We start from the raw sequence: 22,029 nt of genomic DNA, 5'->3' as shown, positions 1-22,029 counted from the left end.
GCTGTAAGAATTCTGACCATGCTTTGAGTAACATTATAGGAAAATGGCAACTCGTACTGAAGAATACATTGCATTAAACAGGAGCCTTGTATGTGTTATATCAAATTGTGTGCTGATAGCTTCTTGTTTCATAGATTGATATTACACTTAGGGATAGTGACTGCCCAGTATAGAGCAAATTACTGTGACAATCAGTCTTGTTATTGTTCTTTAACCCTTAGCCTGCTGCAGGCGAATTTAACAGCCTTTGCAAACAGCTTGGAACCAGATCAGACGCCGATTAAATCGGCGTCTGATCAGGTTCCAAGTTGTTTGCTACTCTGACAATTGGAGCAAATTGAATGAACTTTACAATTTTAGCAGACGACATTTCCAGCAGACGACAATTTATCTAGCATGCTAAAGGTTAACTATGGGTGTTTAACATAACATAACAAGCAAATGTTCAAGTTTGATTCAATTTTACTTTATATCAACATCAGTTCAGTTACGCGTGTCAATTGCTGCTAAATGTCCCTGAAACATGTTGCATTTCGTCTAGGCGTTTCGTTGAACCGAAATGGTGGCATCGGTCTGTAATGTTTTTTACGATCAACGTCTCTGATGAATCGGTCTACGATTCCGTGATCCACGAATGAGAACATGAAAAGTCCATTACACACTAGCCAGTACACCTTCTGTAAATGACTGCATAGATACACTTCACAGTCGTCACACAAAACAAAGATAAATATCGATTAAAAACACATTTTCCATGAAATGCAGCCCCAAATTGTAACCTAGTATCAGTGTATGGATGTTTGTAGGGATGTGTTCATAATTAATATATACAGAATATATACGTAAAATACATAATCAATGTAAAATGTAATTATTTTGAACAATATTGAAAGCATCAAATAAAAGATAAGAAATTGTTATAAGTATAATTAAACTGACAGATGCATTAATTCAAAATGAAAAAGGAACAATGAATGTGTAATGATGTTTCAGATGATACCTTGATTGACAGAAGTAAAGAAACTAGAAATACATTCTGCATGCCCAAGGGCAGAATGTCGAGCCCGCCAGCTGTATAGCTAAGTAACATTGTCAGAACTGATTTACACTAGCACCTGTATTTGCATATGGAATTTTTTGACCAATTACAAAAAAAAATCTATATAATATAAGTCCACACAAAACTCCTTACCAGGTAGATATATGTCAAAATACACCTAAAAATTGGATGTAACATGCATGTTGTACTACAGAAAAATGGTCTAAATTTTTCCAGACGGCCAGTAATAAAAAAGTTACAATATAAGCTATTTATAGTAACAACAAAGGAAAGATATTCTAAAATCAAGGTTGCCTCATGGTGTTGAACATATGTTCCAAGTTACATCAAAATCCCCTTATGCATGAAGAAGACATGCTCCATACAATGTCATTATCGTATCCGGCCTTTGGCCTCTAAGTGTGACCTTGACCTTAGACCTAGGGACCTTGTTTTTGCGCAAGACACTCCAACTCGTAAAGGTGAACATTCATGCCAAGTTACATCAAAATCCTATCATGCATGAAGAAGAAATGCTCCGGACAAGCTTCAATATGACCTTTGACCTCCTACTGTGACAACGACCTTTGAGATAGGAACATGGAGTCTGCGCATGGCACTCTTTCTAAATGAGTTAAAATTCATGCCAAATATAAACTAATTTGGTTCATGCATGTCAAAGTTATGGTCCGGACAAACTTCAATTTCTAAATACAACAAAAAACAGTGGTAACGTATTTTAAAGCGCCGTTATGGAAAAAATCTCAATGATTGAGAAGTATGGAACTATACTATTTTATAAGAGTATTTAATAAGTTGATAACTAAAAATTCCTACACTATTTTCTAATAAAATAACGAAACAATAAAACAACATTACTGGAATGTGGTAAGGCTCTGATTGGCTAGCGGAAGGGTCGCTATCAATAGCACGTCTTCAGATCCTAAACGTAATAGGAGATGTACTTTAGTCAGACTGAGTACTTGTTATGCCTCGAAGGTGGACATATTAAAAAGTGCACTGTTCGTCCGTCCGTCCGTGCGTCCGTCTGTGTAAATTCTTGTCCGGGCTGTAACTCAGCCATCCATATAGGTATTTTGAAATTACTTGGCATAAATGTTCACCATAATGGGACGACATTTCATGCGCAAGACCAAGACCCCTAGCTCCAAAGTCAAAGTCACACTTGAAAGGTCACACTTGTCAAAGGTTAACAGGGTCTGTTTCGTGTCCGGTTCATAACTCTGCCATTCATCAAGAGAATTTTGAAATTACTTGGCATAATGGACGACGTGTCGTGCGCAAGATGCAGACCCCATAGCTCTAAGGTCAAGGTCATACTTAAAGGTTTAAGGTTATCGTGGCCATTTTCTTGTCCAGTCCGTAACTCTGCCATCGATGAAGTGATTTAAAAATTACTTGGCAAAAATGTTCCTTATATTGACCTGACTTGTCATGCGCAAGACCCAGACCCCTAGCTCCAAGGTCAATGTCACACTAAGAAGTCAAAGGTTAACAGGGTCTGTTTCTTGTCCGGTCAATAACTCTGTCATTTATCAAAGGATTTTAAAATTACTTGGCACAAATGTTCCCGGTAATGAGTTGATGTGTCATGTGCATGACCCAGACCCATAGCTCCAAGGTTAAGGTTACCTTTGGAGAAAATTGTTTTTGTCTGGTCACAAAATGATTCATACCTAAACAGTTTCGGCATATTTTGCACAGACAACTATAGCATTCTTGGGCACATTTCGGGGGCATTTGTCTCTATTAGTGACAGCTCTTTTTAAGTATAAGCTTTATATAAACTGTATGAAATTTTGAGAGAGTATTCCTTTAGTGTAAATTAAGTACTTGTATTCCAGCAGCTTTTCAATGCGAACACAAACCTAGAATTTTTGACATAATGTCTTCGTTTACAGGTTCCTAACATAAACAGGATTTAAGTTGACATACCAAACCTTTCTGTCAACGCAAGTTTTAAAAGCACGGAGTAATAAGGAAGTTTACCATACGTGCTATATCTAGGGTAGTCAAACGCATTTCGTTATAACCTCTCCAGTTTCAACGATTTTCTGAGGTAATTTAGTCATGGACTGGATATAGTTCTCACGCTCTTCTCTTCATAGTAAGTTAAAACAATTAAGATGGTTTCAATGAAAATTTTATGTTAATGAATCACAAACTGTCACACATCAATGCTTAATCATCGCCACTTTAATATTTCACAGATATCATTTATGAGGTGGTCATGTCAGCGGAAATTGTTCTAAATGCAAAAGCATTATCATGTCCGCAACACCTCGCGTTTGCAATTACAGTAAATTTTGTTTCAGAAACAAGAATCATGTCTCTCAGTTTTTCAAAACTGACTCCTCCATTATCACTGTTTGGCCTAACAACACAAGAGGCTATTTCCACAGAGACGGAATGACTATATGTCCCGAATTCTTCAATAAGTTTTTGCAGTGCTCGGCTTTCCATCTTTATTTCTATCAATCGTACATGTTTTACAGTGTGCCGACTTGTTAATTTTAATTCTCTTTGTTGAATGTCCATCCCTTTCAACTGGAGGTGACATAGATTGTCCAAATATGGCAGCGTGTTCAAAATATGTTCGACAGTTGCTATCGAATCAATGAACTCGACGACAAATGTATGAAGCTTTGAGGCCGAGGGAACATAACTGGTCAAGAAAGATGTGACAATGGTGTCATTGCATTCCGCCCAGAATTCTTCTAACGATAACGAGTTCACCTTGACCTTAGAAACGCACATATTCCCCAGTCCAACGACCTTAAGGTTCCTGTGTTCCGAGATATCAAATATAAAATCGCTATACTGACAGTTATTGCTGTGGTGATCTGAGCATTGCACACGTGCAATCTTAATTTGTCTGAAAGATTTATTCTTTTCCAACCACACAAATAGCTTTTCTATAAGTTCGTGTCTGAGCGTGATGCAGTATAGGTCTATGCAGTCTAGACTGACAAAGTTCTGCAGGTTATAAACACTTGCTTCTGTCAACTCAATGTGTTTGTCATATGCTTTACCATCTCTTATTTCACAGCCGTGAATAAGCAGGCATGTCAATGTATTCAGGGATGCCCCTAGAATGACCCCCACATCTTCCGCACCTGGATGACCCCAGAGTTCAAGTTTCTGTAGCGACTTCATGCATGGTATATTTAGAATGTTTAGCAAGTCATGTACTTTTTCAGGGGCAAGAGATCGCCCATACTTGATCCATTTTATATTCTTGTGTTCAGTCAAAGCACACAAAGCAGACACATAACGTTTCTCTGTTTCTTCATCAGAATTCAGGAAAATATCTTCTAAAAGATAATCAGGAGTGTGGCCACTGTCTTTAGATTCATTCACACATGCAACCATCATATTCTGGAAGTCCTTTTTTAAATCGCATATTTCCCAGTAGTCAAGAAAAGAGTATGTGTTGTTTCGTAGGTTTTGTGTGAGATTATCTCTTGCCAGGAGTGCCACCAAACTGTTTAATATCTTCGTACTAGTAGTTTGGCTAAGTCCACAGAGAAACTCAAAAGTATTTGCAAACAGCAGTATCGAATTTAGGTCTCCACATACGTCTTGTACAATGCATATGACATCTTCTGGTTCTCCAAGTGCAATGTGCAGCGCTGCGAAAAACTCATGAAAGGTTTTATGAATAAATGACACCTTTGTGTCACGTTCTGTGAGCCTAGGTCGTCCTTTGATTTGTGTTAAGATACCGGTTTTTGACCAAAATTCTAAGCACACCCCAGACATGTTTTCTTTCGCAACTGAATCTGTAAATACGTATTTGTTTCCCATTTGTCGGTTAAAGAGTGTTATAAAAGCAAGACGGGCTAATTCTTCGATAAATGGGAAATATTTACGGCAATAGTCGTTGCTTTTGAAACTTTTCGGTATGTCCTTAGCTACCTCTGCTAATTTTGACATATGTTGCTCTTTCACAAGCTTATGCAACAACATTTCCACAATGTTGCTGTACAGGCCACAACGAGAGTCACCAAGTGGCTTTTTGTCGAACCAGAGACATATCAGGTACAGTAACAGCATTGGACTGGATTCAAATTCTTCTATATTCCTGTCTGCTACCTCCGCATCAAAATCCTTCCATTGACTTTCTGACTCATTATCCGCGTCATTACCCATAACTGTCTTCCAAACATTAGACTTCAATTTCTTTTGACCGGTAGCGTCGATTCCTATCATTTCAAGTTGTTGATCTATTTTACTTTGTCTGATTTTGGCGATGGTAAATTTCCAAGTTCGCGTTGCCGTGAAGAACGTGCATGTTTGCCTTGATTTTCTATACGGAATGTGTTCTGTTGCATGTGACCATTCATCTAAACCATCCAAGATTATCAAACATGTCTCATTCGTTAAGACCCTTTCTACAAATTCAGTCCTATAGCTCAACGCTCTTGCCAGATGTTGAATTATCTGTTTTTCAATCATGTCATCAACGTCGCCATGTATCTGATCCGACTCTTTCAATGAAATGAAAAACACAAAACCAAAACTCTTCATTACATCTATTTCCTCCTGGGTAAAATTACATTCATTTTGATCCGCTTCGTTTGCTTGGCACCACATCAATGCAAGTCGTTTTCCGTATACAGTCTTACCAAGTCCCGCGTCAGAGCATAAATAAATCTCGCGATAGCGTCCATCACGACCAAAAAATATGTCATTAAACGTTGCCACGGGAGTTGTTTTTCGATCATCATTTTCGTTCGTATTGCCAGAGAGAACCCTGTGTATTATCGGCGGTACGTAAAGGCCCAGAAGGGGGCTGTCTATATCTTCTAACACCGGTGATATCGATGTTGTTCCATGTTGATCTTTATAAAACTCTATCATGTCCGTCTTCAAATCTAAAAAAGTACGACATTTCAGAATATTAACAGATAAAACTTTCTATTGTATAAAGGTAAAAAGGTCAGAATCTAGAAACTGAATTAACAAGTAAAGTACAAGACAGTTGTAAGATTAGACAGTGCGCGCTCAACCATTTCGATGTCGAATGTTCAAATAAGGCATATCTGAGAAAACTAGGACTATCTCTTGCGTGTTTAATACCCCAACAGGAGAAACAAAAAAGTTAATGTGTAACGTTTCTGAACTGACAAGATAAATTCAAATAAGTGAAGATGTCTTTCATCCTAGCCCTCCATCCTAGGATAATATGCCACGCAAATCAGCAGTTAACGAACTTTGTCACATGGCGTTGGTGATACTACAGAACAAGTACTTTAAATTTGAATCAAATCCGTTCAGTAATAACAGAGATACAATGAAGTGTATCAAAAATCTAACCGGAAAGTCTAATTAAAAAGGGAACATAAATCATGAAAATCCCTATAGGTACGAGAATTACGACTGCTGTGTCATATGATGTTTGTGGCGATGGTTAATAACTATTTTAAATCTGAAACAAATCCATTATAATGTGAAAGTGCATCAGAACTTTACCAAAACTGTGGACGCAAACGTCGGCGCAAGGGCGAATAGAATTGCTTTGCATATACTCCGTATATCCGAGATAAAAGACAAGTTGAAACAAGAGCTCGTCGAACACGAAATGCCCCCCTTGATGCATTCAGTAATTGCACAAGGAACAGAAATTATATGCTCACTGTAAACAAAAGTTCTACCATTCTGGTTTAATCTGACCTTGACCTTTAACCTATTAACCTAACAAGAGATTACAGAGTGATCTTGGCGCCATCCACTGAGCCATTTTTTAATGTTCCAAATTTCAAGACTAGCTCATGGTCAAAATCAAGGTCAAATTTCATTTCGGTACAAAACAATGTGTATGTGGTCCAGATTTGAAAACTGTGGCTTGAGAAATGTGAAAGCAGGTCACTAGATCAATTTCAAGGTCAAAGTTCATTTCGGTAGTCAGAACTATGCATGTGCTTCAAATTTGGAGGCTGTAGCTTGAGAAATGTGAAAGTAAGTAATAGGTAAAAATCAATGTCAAATTTCAATTCAGAACACAAAAATATGCATGCGGTCCAAATTTGAAGCCTGTAGCTTCAGAAATGTGAAATAGGTCACTAGGTCACATTTTGGTACACAAAACTATGCATGTGGTTCAAATTTGAAGGCTGCAGCTTGAGAAATGTGAAAGTAGGTCACTAGGTCAAAATCAAGGTCAAATTTAATTTCGAAACACAAAACCATACAAGTGGTCCAAATTTGAAGCCTGTACCTTCAGAAATGTGAAAGTAGGTCACTAGGTCAATCTCGAGATCAAAGTTCATTTCAGTACACAAACTATGCTTGTGGTTCAAATTTGTAAGCTGTAGCTTGAGAAATGTGAAAGTAGGTCACTAGGTCAAAATCAAGGTCAAATTTTATTTTGGAACAAAATACTATGCATGTGGTCCAAATTTGAAGTCTGTACCTTCAAAAATGTGAAAGTAGGCCACTAGGTCAATAACAAGGTCAAAGTTTTTTTTGGTACACAAACCTATGCATGTGGTCCAAATTTGAAGGCTGTAGCTACAGAAATATGAAAGTAGGTCACTAGGTCAAGATCAAGGTCAACTCATGTCAAGGATCATCTTGCCACTCAAAACTATACATGTGGTCCAAATTTGAATGATGTAAGTTATGGACATGAAGATTCTAAGTTTTTCCCTATATAAGTCTATATGAACCATATGACCCCTGGGGCGGGGCCACATTTGACCCTAGAGGGATAATTTGAACAAACTTGGTAGAGAACCACTAAATGATGCTACATTACAAAATATCAAAGCCACAGTCTTTGTGGTTTGGACAATAATATTTTCCCTATATATGTCTATGTAAACCATGTGACCCCCCAGGGCGGAGCCATATTTGACCCTAGGGGGAATAATTTGAACAAGCTTACTAGAGGACCACTAGATGATGTCATATACAAAATATCAAAGCCCTAGGCCCTGTGGTTTTGGACAAGACTTTTTTTCGAAGTTTTTTCCTGTATAAGTCTATATAAACCATGTGATCCCCGGGTTGGGCCATATTTGACCCCAGGGAAATAATCTGAATAATCTTGGTAGAGGACCACTAGATTTTGCTACATACCAAATATCAAAGCCCTAGGCCCTATGGTTTTGGACAGGAAGATCAGAAACAGTTTAACTGTTCCTGACCAATGTGACCTTGACCTTTGACCTAATGACCTCAAAATCAATAGGGTCATCTGCTGGTCATGGCCAACCTAACTATCAATTTCCCTGACTCTAGGCCCAAGCGTTCTGGAGTTATTGCCTAGAAACCATTTTACTGTTCCTGGTCACCGTGACCTTGACCTTTGACATACTGATCTCAAAATCAATAGGGGTCATCTGCTGGTCATGACCAACCTCCTTATCAACTTTCGTGACCCTAGGCCTAAGCGTTCTTGAGTTATCGTCCGGAAACCGTTTTACTGTTCAGGGTCACTGTGACCTTGACCTTTAATATACTGACCTCAAAATCAATAGGGGTCATCTGCTGGTCATTACCGACCTCCCTATCAACTTTCATGATCCTTGGCCTAAGTCTTCTTGAGTTATCATCCGGAAACCGTTTTACTATTCAGGGTCACTGTGACCTTGACCTTTGACACACAGACCTCAAAATCAATAGGGGTCATCTGCTGGTGATGACCAACCTCCCTATCAACTTTCATGATCCTAGGCCCAAGCGTTCTTGAGGTATCATCCGGAAACGGATTGGTCTACATTCCAACCGACATACCGACCGACATCTGCAAAACAATATACCCCTCCTTCTTCGAAGTGGGGCATAAAAAGGTTAACAAACGTGTTGTTAAAAGTTATATCTCGAAACTCTCATTAACATGTTATTGTCACTCAGTCAAACGTTTATTAAGTACCTTTTACAAGTTGATGATACTGATTCTGTATCAACAGTTGAACATCTGCTTCTGTGACATTTAAAAGTGGATCAGTCTTCAGCTGTACAGAGAAAATTAAAATAAACTCAAGAGACTGAAGTGTCAAAATGTTAAGAACGAATTTTAAAGTTTATTTGAGGTATCTTTCAGGCTGGGTTACTAAAACTCTTGTTGCAGAACACTTTATTTTAGTTGCAAAACGGCATATTTATTTAAGAATTTTTTTATAAGTAGTGATAAAGCTCTGTTTTGCTATAAGTTATTTCGATTCTTGTATTTCCTTTTTGGTAAAATTTATATCAAATATGATGGAACTGTTTCTTCGCGCAAGCATGGCGCCAATAGTAGGTCTTTGTTTATACACGCCAGGGCCGGAAATGGTAATACGTCTGGCGGCAGAGTTCAGTTCGGGCGAAAATTATTGCATTTAAAAACAAACCTTTTCTAATTTCAGCACAGCTTCAGATGCCAGTGAATCATTCTTAAATTCTTCTGAACAGGACAGGAACTGCTTCAGAGAGGTGATTATATCTTCCAGCTGTTGGTTCCCGACTGAAAGATCGGAATTATGCCTAACGTCATTGACAACACTCCGTGCCTGAAAATATGACATCAGTAACATAAAATCAACAAAAAAATCGCTACCCGCCCGCTTAGATCAATAGGGAGAGATCAGATCTACGGATGTCGAGGACCGGCGGTAGTGAGTTCGATCCTCGGGCGGGGCGTATTTTCTCTGTGACGATTTGATAGAAGACATTGTGTCTGAAATCATTCGTCCTCCACCTCTGATTCATGTGGGGAAGTTGGCAGTTACTTGCGGAGAACAGGTTTGTACTGGTACAGAATCAAGGAACACTGGTTAGGTTAACTGCCCACCATTACATAACTGAAATACTGTTGAAAGACGGCGTAAAACCCAAAACAAACAAACAAACAAACAAAAAGATCGAATAAGAACAGCCACGTTCCAAAATGTAGCCTCCTTAAAACGATACAATATAGTATAAACAAAATCAAACAATTAACAAACATGACAGAGCATATAAGGATCACCAAGGAGTATACTTACATAAACGAGTCAACGTTTACATTTTAGAATTTTACTCGGTTTGATGAACATGGAATGTACTAGAAACAGATGGATACGGCTATATCAGCTAATTTAAATCAAATAGTTACGTATTCTAGTAAAATAAAGAGAAGTTTATAAATTTTTGTTGGATACTGTATCTCTATAGTAATAATTTCACATGCTTTAGTGTATCAACTGATGCCGATGCAAATGCGATATTGAAATATCAAGCATCACAAACTGACAGGTAATACGAAGTCCACCGGGGCTATACAGTAAATGGAAAATGTCAAAAAAAAACGTGTAAAGTTTTTCCATGATAAAATAATAACCCTCTGTTTCGATTTTCGACCTCATAGCCTTTAAATGGGATGCTTTTAACAGTTATATGACATTCATCTTTATATAAACGTTTTCATAGTGTAATATAATTGTGAAAAGATATTCCATTTTTGATAAAAGGCATGAGCTCGAAAAACCGAAACGGGGAGTACTTGCTTTATCATAGTAAACCAGAACCTTCTGTTTTAAAGGACGTTTAAAATGCAGTTGCTTCCTGTTTGGACCAACATCAATCTTCGTTAAATAAATTTTTAAAAAACGCCTCATTCATATACTGCATTTTTTTCATTCTTGCAACTTGCATTCCAACAGTTTGATATTCACTTTTCAATCTAATCCAGAATGTTTTTTTCTTTAGTGATACCACGAAGCGTGACCGTTATCTCATTTGCACGTGTAACAGGATCTGCTTTGAGAGGTGTGCGTTTTGCTTGGTGCGCCCTCTTTTGATAGGTTGTCAGTTGCGTATGTTATCACCCTTAAAAACGAAGTTACTCACTTGTTTACATACATCTTTATCGTCGATCTGACTGGCAAAAGCGGACTCATTTGTCACTATACTGATGATTCCATTTAAGTCTGTTTCAAAGAACGACGTCTTATCGGAGTACCCGTCAGGGGGCATAAAGCATTTAGCATATTCCCAGTATGAGTTACACCACGCTTCAGCCCGTGTATTTTTCCATGACGGTTTGTTGTATTCATGCGCGTGTATTATTTTGTCTCTGACCTTATCACAAAGTCCGTTCGGACATCCTCGAAACTGTATTTGTTGATGAAATGGGCACACCTTTGCCAACTGGTTGCAAGGATATTTTCTGGAACAACGGATAATGTTTTGTGTGAGGCAGTCAGAACAAGATATGTTACTAGGTATCTGATCTTCCGTTCGGATATCATTTAACACATCCTGGTGAATACGTTGAAGCTTGTTACAGACGACATCCTGTAAGCCGGCTTTGGTCACAGATATAGCAAGATTTGCTTTTATCCAGTTGCAAAAACCCTTGTCTGCAAGCCTAGACTTATAGTCCGACATGGCTGTTAACTTGTGCACACTCTCAAAGAGTTACTCTTGTCCATATATTCTGAAAAAAAAAGAAGAAATATTTTTACATATAAACAATATAATACGAAGATTTTTTAATTCTTAAACCTCTGTAAAACATCCGAGAACAAGCTTAAAATATGTGTTTGGTCGTACTTCCTGCCACAGACAAACACAAAGAAGTGAATATCCAACATGCATTAAATGCACATTTGAAGATAATCATGTTTGCAGTTCAAAACCTACAGAATGCTGTTCTTGCTAGTTGTAGTGACGCGACAATACGAAGTGACATCGCGACAATGCGATACGACACACGACAATGTCAATGCCAAACGACGGACGACAACGTGAGTGGATAATGTCGCGAGGTCATATTATATTGTCGAGCGTCGTTTGGCAATTATCGTGTGTCGTATCGCATTGCCGCGACGTCACTTAGAATTGTCGCGATGTCACTTTGCATTGTCGTGTGTCGCCCTGTAAGCGCGACAGACGAGTGTCGCCCTGTAAGCGCGACAGACGACATTACAACTGACACGAACAGGATTCCGTAATGGACCTAGTGACCTAGTTTAAGACATCAAATGCCCTAGTTCTGAACTTGATGTAGATTTCATAGAGAAAAAGATCTGACAAAGATTTATGATACTTGACCAGGTAACCTAGATTCAGACTTCTAATAATATACTTTCAAACTTAAACTTTCCTAAATTGATATAACAGTGAAGATGATATTTACATTAATACCTAAAAATTATTAGATTATAATATCTCGTATCAGAATGATATAAATATGAATTCTAAGTTTTAACAATTATAATGCATTACTATCACTCTACTACAATTATTGTTTGTTGAATTTCGAAGACGGAACTCTCATATATTTGTATTCACTTGAGCCTTCATGTCAATATGTACCCTACATGCCTATTGGACCGGGTGTATTTTGTGTCTAGTATTGTAAAACTGTTTACCCATAACGATAGCAAATACTTTACTTACTTAAACATCTCTCCGCGGTGTTTTCATAAAATATCAGTTTGTGCTTAGTATTATATAACCTAATGTGTTATACAGTTGAATTATCTTTGCAGAAGCATGTGAAAGGAAGTACTTACAGTTGGTTATATACATGTAAAGTTTGTTTTTTTCAAACAGCTTTATTCGCTTTTCATTTATTTTAATACATAAATCTTTCTGTCAGTGTTTTATTTGAGTGTTGTCTAAAAAGGGGCGACTTTTACAGATATAAAATGAAATTTACTAAAAGCAAACACCTGGGCAATAGACGATAACACTGAATTTCAAGTCTGATAATAAATTAATACTTGTGAAACTCAGCTCTGAGTACTTCAAATCCATTTTATTTTAAGAACCGATACTGACCCTGTTTCACTCAAGATAAGATAAAATAAGATACGATTTATTTTGAGTCGGCAAGATTACAACAAATACACATAAGCTCTTGTGAGCTTTTACAACCGACGTAAACGTAATAGAAAGAGCTGTAAGAGATGGTAAATATGTAAATATTTGAGTTATAACAGTAACACAGTTTACACAGTTATCATTCTTACATGCAGAATATTGTTCTTAATTTATATAGAAAGAAGATGTAATAAAGGCACTTAATTATTTTTAAAAAAAGACATACATTCTAAATGAGCTTAAAAGTAGCCACTGTGTACAAGACATGTTATTTCATTTTCATTATTTAAAAAGATTAGTAAAAGAATTAAAAGTATCAATAGCTGGCATCTTCACATGTTTAAGATTAGATAGCCAAGCAAATTAAGACAGGTAAATCTCATGCATCAGAAAGCAAAGTTCAATAAAGCAGTCAAGCATAATAATTAAAGCACGAAGCAGCAGTAGACAATAATATAAATAATATGCAGTGCCGACAACAAGCACACACAGAATCAAGATAGCACTTACTGGACAGTTTGCCGGTGAATAGTCAAAACTGAATCTGCAAGTATGAAACTGTACATGCAGGTATGAAATTGTGCTTGCAGGTATTGAACTGCACGTGCAAATACTGAAATTGTACCTGTTTGTATGAAACTGTTCATGCGGGTATGAAACTGAACCTGTAAAATTGTGCCAGCACGTATTGAACTGCACGTGCAAATACTGAAATTGTACCTGTTTGTATGAAACTGAACATGCAGGTACGAAACTGTATATGCAGGTTTGAAACTGTACGTGCAGGTAAGAAACTGTACGTGCAGGTATGAAACTGTACATGCAGGTATGAAATTGAACCTATAAAACTGTACATGCATGTATGAAACTGTACGTGCAGGTAAAAAACTGTACGTGCATATATGAAACTGCACCTGCATGCATGAAACTGTACGTGCAGGTAAGAAACTGTACGTGCAGGTATGAAACTGTACATGCAGGTATGAAATTGAACCTATGAAATTGTGTCGTGCATGTATGAAAGTGCATGTGCAGGTATGAAACTATACCTAAAGTTATGAATCTGCACGTGCAGGTCTGAAACTGTACATGCAAGTAAGAAACTGTACCTGCAGGTATAAACTGTACGTGCAAGTATTAGAGTATGAAAAAACTGTACGTGCATGTATCAATTAGTACTTGCAGGTAAATTTTATTACAATATTAGCAGTTGTATCCGTTTACTTTTGACCCGAATGGTACACCATAAAGTAACATAACACATGATGGCGGCGGTGCATATTAATTTTCCGATTGGTGTATATAGTCTACAAGCTGCCAAAAGAATAAGACAATTGAACAAATGATATTGTATACAAACCTGTACTTCTAACTTCAGATGCTGTTAATCCATAATTGTTTACTTATAATCCTACATCACACAAATTGCATAAATGAATTGCCATGGTACACCAACCACGCGCTTATACCAAGCACATATTAACTGACTTTAACAAAAATCTAACATGTTTATCGACCGTGATGTAGTAGTTATGCTAAACCCCGATCGTTACGCTTTATGATCGCCGGAAAAAAACTCTTGATATGAAATCATGCAATACCACAATACATTTTATTGTAGTACGTGTCGCTTTTGATATTAGATATTTAAAATATTGCATTCCTGATAATCATATTTTATGGATGAACATTTTTTTGTATCACCGATTGCAATATTTATGATATCGCAAATCAACATTATATAACTAGTTAAATTATATATAAAAATAGTCAATAAAAATAGGATAGAATAGTAAACAGCAAACTGATGTGTTATATACTTTGTACAGTATTTTTCAGCTAGCTGTTAGAGAAACGAAGACATGAAAAAAATCAAAAAAAAAAAATCATAATATGACTGGTCAGACTTAATTGCTTTAAAAATTAAACATTAATATTCATGTAGAAACTTCAAATGGGTTGAATTTAATTCATAATTTAAAAAAAGAGACTTAAATCTTCGAAAAAATGATGTGACAGGTGCGAGGAGATATCTAACCTGACACCGGTTTCAATAAGCAATAGACTGCCGAATTCACTAAATTGCAGAAACAAAACAATTTTTTTTATTATGTCAGCGAGGCAAGTTTATGCTTGTATGTCAACATAAATTCATTTTCAGAGATTCTGTGTACATGTACCAGAAAACGTTCCCAACGGATTTCAGTTGGGGATTTCCTATAAACAGAAATATGCAGAGTAAGTTTGGACGTGACGGAGACAGCGACAGTCAAAAGTTATCGCGCTGTCCAGAAACGTCCTATTGTGATGGAGACAGCGACAGTAAAAAGTTATCACGCTGTCCCGAAACGTCCTATTATTTGGAGTACAATGTTTACTCATTAAAGGTGTAATTTCTCGGCCAAGTTCGATAGTCTGAGCTGGATTGACCTAGTGGATCTGGAGCTATAGCCGTTGAATTACTCAAAATTGCGAAAACTGACAGTGTCCGCTCTCTAACTTGATATATTCTTATCCAATGGTCATCAAACTCGGTCGCAACGATTAAATGATTACTCGGCCAAGTTTGATAACCAGCTGGATCCTCCAAGTCTTTTCAAAGTTATGATCCTTGAACTACTCAAAATTGTTAACAAACAGGTTATCACATGGATCAGGTCCTTCCTGATTGGCAGAAAGCAGTCAGTACTCGTGGACGGAACGAAATCCGACGGCTCAGTCCTTGGCCCCTCTTATTCCTATTATACATAAATGATCTACCTCAGTCTTTACAATCACAAGTCAGGTTATTTGCAGATGACACCGCACTTTACCTCACAATCTCTAAAGAACAAGACTGCGTCACACTACAACAGGACCTCCAGAAACTAGAAACTTGGGAGCATGTCTGAGAGATGGAATTCAATCCCAGCAACTGTCAGGTCATGAACATAACGAGAAACAGAAAAAAATACACACAATTACATATATAACATGGTCAAATCCTGGAAGTGGTCTCCAGTGCAAAGTATCTAGGTGTTGACATAGCAAATGGTCTCTCCTGGAATACACATGTAGTATAGATAGAATCTCAAACAATGCAAACAAATTACTGGGTTTCCTGCGCATAAACCTTCAAGTCAAACACCAAAATATTAAAGAAACCTCCTATTAAACTCTAGTTAGACCACAATTAGAGTATGCCTCTACGGTATGGTCACCACACACACAGAGAAACGTATACAAGATAGAAATGGTACAAAGAAGAGCAGCCAGGTGGATAAAGGGTCAATATTCAAACTATGATAGTGTAACAAACATGTTAAATGATCTTAGTTGGCAGACACTCGAGAACAGACGGACAATTGCTCGACTTTTCATGTTCTACAAAAATCGTTCATGGTTATGTAGCTATTTCAATCCCTCTGTATCTAGTACAGCCACTGAGACGAACTCGTCATATGCACGACCATTCCCTCAGGCAGATCCATACAAACATTAATGTTTTCAAGTTACACCGTTACCATATGGAATCAACTGCCACCCCTGATCGTTAATCAGCCTGATCCTGAACATTTCAGACAAGCTGTTAACGCATCGCAACTACTACTAAATGACCACATCCTGTTTTTATCCTGATTTTATTCTTGTTAATACAGTTTTATCTTGCACTATCTTCCTTTGATGTCTTAATTACTGTCATTCTTTTTTTACTTTTATTCTGGCACAGACGCGCACCTGATAGTTATACCTACTACAATTATTGTTTGTTGAATTTCGAAGACAGAGCAAAATATAAAGAAATTAAATAAATCATAAAAAAAAAGAATATACAAGTTTTAGATGAAAATAAAAAAAATAAAAAAAAACAGAAAAAAAAATACATCGACCATCAGTATACTAAATACATGTAATAGATCTAAGTAATACGCTAATGGCCAGAAAATGTTTTTTGTTAAAACATGTCTGATTTAAATTGATCAGGGAAGCATTAAGATCATGATAAAGTTCATTTTTAAAAACACCATTTAAATCTTCATACTTTATAGTTTGTGCACATATGTGGATAAATTTTGTAATTAAATTATAAATATACGAAATTTCTATCTAAAAAAATGGTTATTTATGAAAAATGGCTATTTTCCTCGTGTTTTCTATTGTGGGAATAGGGAGTGATAGTATCAATTTTATAACGAGCAGGGAAGCATTAAGATGCTATTAAATCACAAAACTTTTTACATCATTATAATAATGAAAGATTACATTTTGTGCTCATATGTGGATAAATTTTGTGGCTTAAAAAATGAAAAAGTTATTACAATTTAAAAAATCATTTCCTATATATCTCTATAGTAGCAAAATCAATCGGATCGAGAAATCGATAACGCCGATAGCGTATTTTCAAGGGAGACAATTTCATCGATAAGCCAGCGATTTGGCGATGAAAGCTGGCAATGGTAAGCTTACAAATCATACGTGTTAACCACTAGACCACGCCGCAACTTGCATTGATTTTGCGATATAAGATATTTGCCATATAATGTGTCCTTTCATTGTTATGGGTTAATCCGGTATTAGTAAATAAAGGCCACAGTTATCGCGTTTTGTTAATACTTAAACATCTCTCCGCGGTGTTTTCATAAAATATCAGTTTGTGCTTAGTATTATATAACCTAATGTGTTATACAGTTGAATTATCTTTGCAGAAGCATGTGAAAGGAAGTACTTACAGTTGGTTATATACATGTAAAGATTTTTTTTCAAACTTAGCTTTATTCGCTTTTCATTTATTTTAATACATAAATCTTTCTGTCAGTGTTTTATTTGAGTGTTGTCTAAAAAAGGCGACTTTTACAGATATAAAATGAAATTTGCTAAAAACAAACACCTGGGCAATAGACGATAACACTGAATTTCAAGTCTGATAATAAATTAATGCTTGTGAAACTCAGCTCTGAGTACTTCAAGTCCATTTTATTTTTAGAACCGATTTTGACCCTGTTTCACTCAAGATAAGATAAAATAAGATAAGATTTATTTTGAGTCGGCAAGATTACAACAAATGCACATAAGCTCTTATGAGTTTTTACAACCGACGTAAACGTAATAGAAAGAGCTGTAAGAGATGGTAAATATGTAAATATTTGAGTTATAACAGTAAAACAGTTTACACAATTATCATTCTTGCGTACAGAACATTGTTCTTAATTTATGTAGAAAGAAGATGTAATATAGGCACTGAATTATTGTTTTAAAAAGACATACATTCTAAATGAGCTTAAAAGTAGCCACTGTGTACAAGACATGTTATTTCATTTTCTTTATTTAAAAAGATTAGTAAAAGAATAAAAATTATCAATAGCTGGCATCTTCACATGTTTAAGGAGATGTCACGGCCGAGATAGTTTAGCATTATTACAATACACAGTCAGTATTGAAATTGTGTTTCCAATACATGCGCTCATTAGATAAATCCTCAATATCTATGTGAAAATAAGGTATGTGTTTTGTATGACTGCAACACTGTGAGTTGCTCTAATTACTGACAAATGACTGAAAAAATAGGAATTCGTACGAGAGATGAATAGACAAAACGACAGTGATGTAACAATATATTCTTTTATTGTTTTAATGTACGAGTTGTACGCTACAATAAAGAATATCCATTTTATGAAAATCAAACTGAAAGTTAGAAATAACAGAAAAAAATTAATTAGATCATGAGTCATCATATACCTGTCAAAATTTGTCATTAGTTTTCACGAGCTGTCAAAATAACTTTTATCTCTCTATTCTGCAAATGCATTGTTTTTGAAAGTATCTTGGACGGATATTGTAGTGTGTAACTTACTTTACATTCCACATTAATATTTGTGCTTGAAATTGCTTTGTTGAGCTCACCGACGTCACATATGAATGTCTATTGTTTTAGTTTACTGTCTGTTATAAAGGTATCAGATCTCAATATTAAGATATAAGAATTGTTCCTTTCTGGTAGACAATGGAAACTATTTGGTTGAATCATAATATAACAGTTTTTGGAAAGAACTGAATATTCTATGTTTTTTTTTTGTTATTCACCGGAAATTCAAAAAGTGACATCACCTTAAGATTAGATAGCCAAGCAAATTAAGACAGGTAAATCTCATGCATCACAAAGCAAAGTTCAATAAAGCAATCAAGCATAATAATTAAAGCACGAAGCAGCAGTAGACAATAATAATAATATGCAGTGCCGACAACAAGCACACACAGAATCAAGTTAGCACTTACTGAGTAGTTTGCCGGTCAATAGTCAAAACTGAATCTACAAGTATGAAATTGTACCTGCAGGTATTGAATGGTATGTGCAAATATGAAATAGTACTTGTATGTATGAAACTGTACATGCAGGTATGAAATTGTGCCTGCAGGTAGGTAAGAAACGGTACCTGTATTTATGAAACTGTACATGCAGGTATTAAACTGTATATGCAGGTATGAAACTGTACGTGCAGGTAAGAAACTGTACGTGCAGGTATGAAACTGTACATGCAGGTATGAAATTGAACCTATAAAACTGTTTTGTTTGTTTGTTTTTGGGTTTAACGCCGTTTTTCAACAGTATTTCAGTCATGTAACGGCGGGCAGTTAACCTAACCAGTATTCCTGGATTCTGTACCAGTACAAACCTGTTCTCCGCAAGTAACTGCCAACTTCCCCACATGAATCAGAGGTGGAGGACTAATGATTTCAGACACAATGTCGTTTATCAAATAGTCACGGAGAACATACGCCCCGCCCGAGGATCGAACTCGCGACCCCGAGATCCGTAGACCAACTATAAAACTGTACATGCATGTATGAAACTGTACGTGCAGGTAAGAAACTGTACGTGCATATATGAAACTGCACCTGCATGCATGAAACTGCACCTGCATGCATGAAACTGTACGTGCAGGTAAGAAACTGTACGTGCAGGTATGAAACTGTACATGCAGGTATGAAATTGAACCTATGAAATTGTGTCGTGCATGTGCAGGTATGAAACTGTACCTACAGTTATAAATCTGTACGTGCAGGTCTGAAACTGTACATGCAAGTAAGAAACTGTACCTGCAGGTATAAAACTGTACGTGCAAGTATTAGAGTATGAAAAAAACTGTACGTGCAGGTATCAATTAGTACTTGCAGGTAAATTTTATTACAATATTAGCAGTTGTATCCGTTTACTTTTGACCCGAATGGTACACCATAAAGTGCATAACACGATGGCGGCGGTGCATAATAATTTTCCGATTGGTGTATATAGTCTACAAGCTGCCAAAAGAATGACAATTGAACAAATGATCTTGTATACAAACCTGTACTTCTAACTTCAGATGCTGTTAATCCATAACTGTTTACTTATAATCCTACATCACACAAATTGCATAAATGAGTTGCCATGGTACACCAACCACGCGCTTATACCAAGCACATATTAACTGACTTTAACAAAAATTTAACATGTTTATCGACCGTGATGTAGTAGTTATGCTAAACCCCGATGGTTACGCTTTATGATCGCCGGAAAAAAACTCTTGATATGAAATCATGCAATACCACAATACATTTTATTGTAGTGTCGCTTTTGATATTAGATATTTAAAATATTGCATTCCTGATAATCATATTTTATGGATGAACATTTTTTGTATCACCGCGATTGCAATATTTATGATATCGAAAATCAACATAACTGGTTAAATTATATATAAAAATAGTCAATAAAAATATACTGAACAGCAAAAGAATTAACTATCCAGATGTATAACTGATATATTTTCAAATGAAAAGTTAATTTTTCAAATTTGAATTGTTTCTTCGTACCAAAATTACACTTGGTGGTAATTTTTTTTAAAATCATTCAACCGTGAAGTCTGTGGTCACACAATAGCCGTTTGAAAGGCTATATCTTCTGCGCGTCAGTTGCATTGTAACATCCCAATTGGGCGCTCGCGCTCAATTTGATTCAGTCTTGCGGTGCAACCAACGATATGTTTTAAACTTTATGCTGTCTTTCGAGTTAGCCAATTATCAATATTTTCAGTGACAATGAAATTTCACAAAGAAAATTGTTAATAACAGACGCACATGAATTTCGTGCAAAACGACTATTGTGGGACTATTTACTTCACGGTTGATTGTTTTTTAAATTTTACACGTGAAGTTCTTCAAGTGTAATGTGATACGAAAAACACAAGTGATTTATAAATTAAAGTTTTTAAATAAAAAAAAACCCCAGTTATAAAACTGGATAGTTTCTTTTGCTGTTCAGTATAGAATAGTAACAGCAAACTGATGTGTTATATACTTTGTACAGTATTTTTCACTTTTGATATATAACCTTATAACAAGCAAAAATTTACTGAGTCATCACCTATGTAACTCTTCAGTGCAAAAGAATGCCCGGTTAGCTGCTGTAAAAGCCAGTCAGCGGCCAGTTTATTTTGCTTGGTCACAATGTTTATAGCCTTTACTCAGCTGGCTTATCGGGATGACTTATTTTATGAGTTGCCATCCGTCTAAGCTGTTAGAAAAACGAAGACATTAAAAAATCCAAAAAAATGTCATATTAAATATGACTGGTCAGACTTAATTGCTTTTATAAATTAAACATTAATATTCATGTAGAAACTTCAAATCGGTTGAATTTAATTCATAATTTTAAATAAGAGACTTAAATCTTCGAAAATATTATGTGACAGGTGCGAGGACATATCTACCCTGACACCGGCTTCGATAAACAATAGACTGCCGATTTCACTAAATTGCAGAAACAAAACAAAAAATATTATTTCATAAAATGTCAGGGAGGCAAGTTTATGCTTTAATGTCAAATAAATTCATTTTCAGAGATATAATCATTACAAAAACTGTGTACATGTACCAGAAAACGTTCCCGACGGATTTCAGTTGGGGATTTCCCATAACGGAAAATATGCACAGTAAGTTTGGACGTGACGGAGACAGCGACAGTCAAAAGTTATCGCGCTGCCCAGGAACGTTCTATTGTGACGGAGACAGCGACAGTCAAAAGTTATCGCGCTGTCCAGGAACGTTCTATTGTGACGGAGACAGCGACAGTCAAAAGTTATCACGCTGTCCTGAAACGTCCTATTATTTGGACTACAATGTTTATTCAGTATAGGTATAATTTCTCGGCCAAGTTC

The 22,029-nt window shown here is 36.3% G+C and overlaps 1 protein-coding gene across 2 annotated transcripts; it reads right to left on the bottom strand.

Moving 5' to 3' along the window:
- Positions 1-442: 442 nt before the first annotated feature.
- On the bottom strand, positions 443-20,262 carry LOC123546611 (uncharacterized). 2 transcript variants are annotated; one of them, XM_053550932.1, is made up of 5 exons: positions 20,179-20,262; positions 10,877-11,465; positions 9,400-9,558; positions 8,940-9,021; positions 443-5,937 (listed from the first exon to the last, which is right to left on the bottom strand). In XM_053550932.1, the coding sequence occupies exons 2-5, from the start codon at positions 11,414-11,416 to the stop codon at positions 3,278-3,280; spliced, it is 3,441 nt and encodes a 1,146-aa protein (XP_053406907.1). In that variant the 5' UTR covers positions 11,417-11,465; positions 20,179-20,262; the 3' UTR covers positions 443-3,277. The 2 variants fall into 2 exon arrangements, with proteins under 2 accessions (XP_053406907.1, XP_045188973.2); XM_045333038.2 differs by lacking the exon at positions 20,179-20,262 and adding an exon at positions 14,217-14,360.
- Positions 20,263-22,029: the final 1,767 nt, after the last annotated feature.

Source organism: Mercenaria mercenaria, chromosome 9, assembly GCF_021730395.1.
Source record: "Mercenaria mercenaria strain notata chromosome 9, MADL_Memer_1, whole genome shotgun sequence".
Lineage (NCBI taxonomy): Eukaryota > Metazoa > Mollusca > Bivalvia > Venerida > Veneridae > Mercenaria > Mercenaria mercenaria.
Note: the sequence above shows the minus strand (reverse complement) of the source record. Positions and strands in the feature narration are given on the sequence as shown.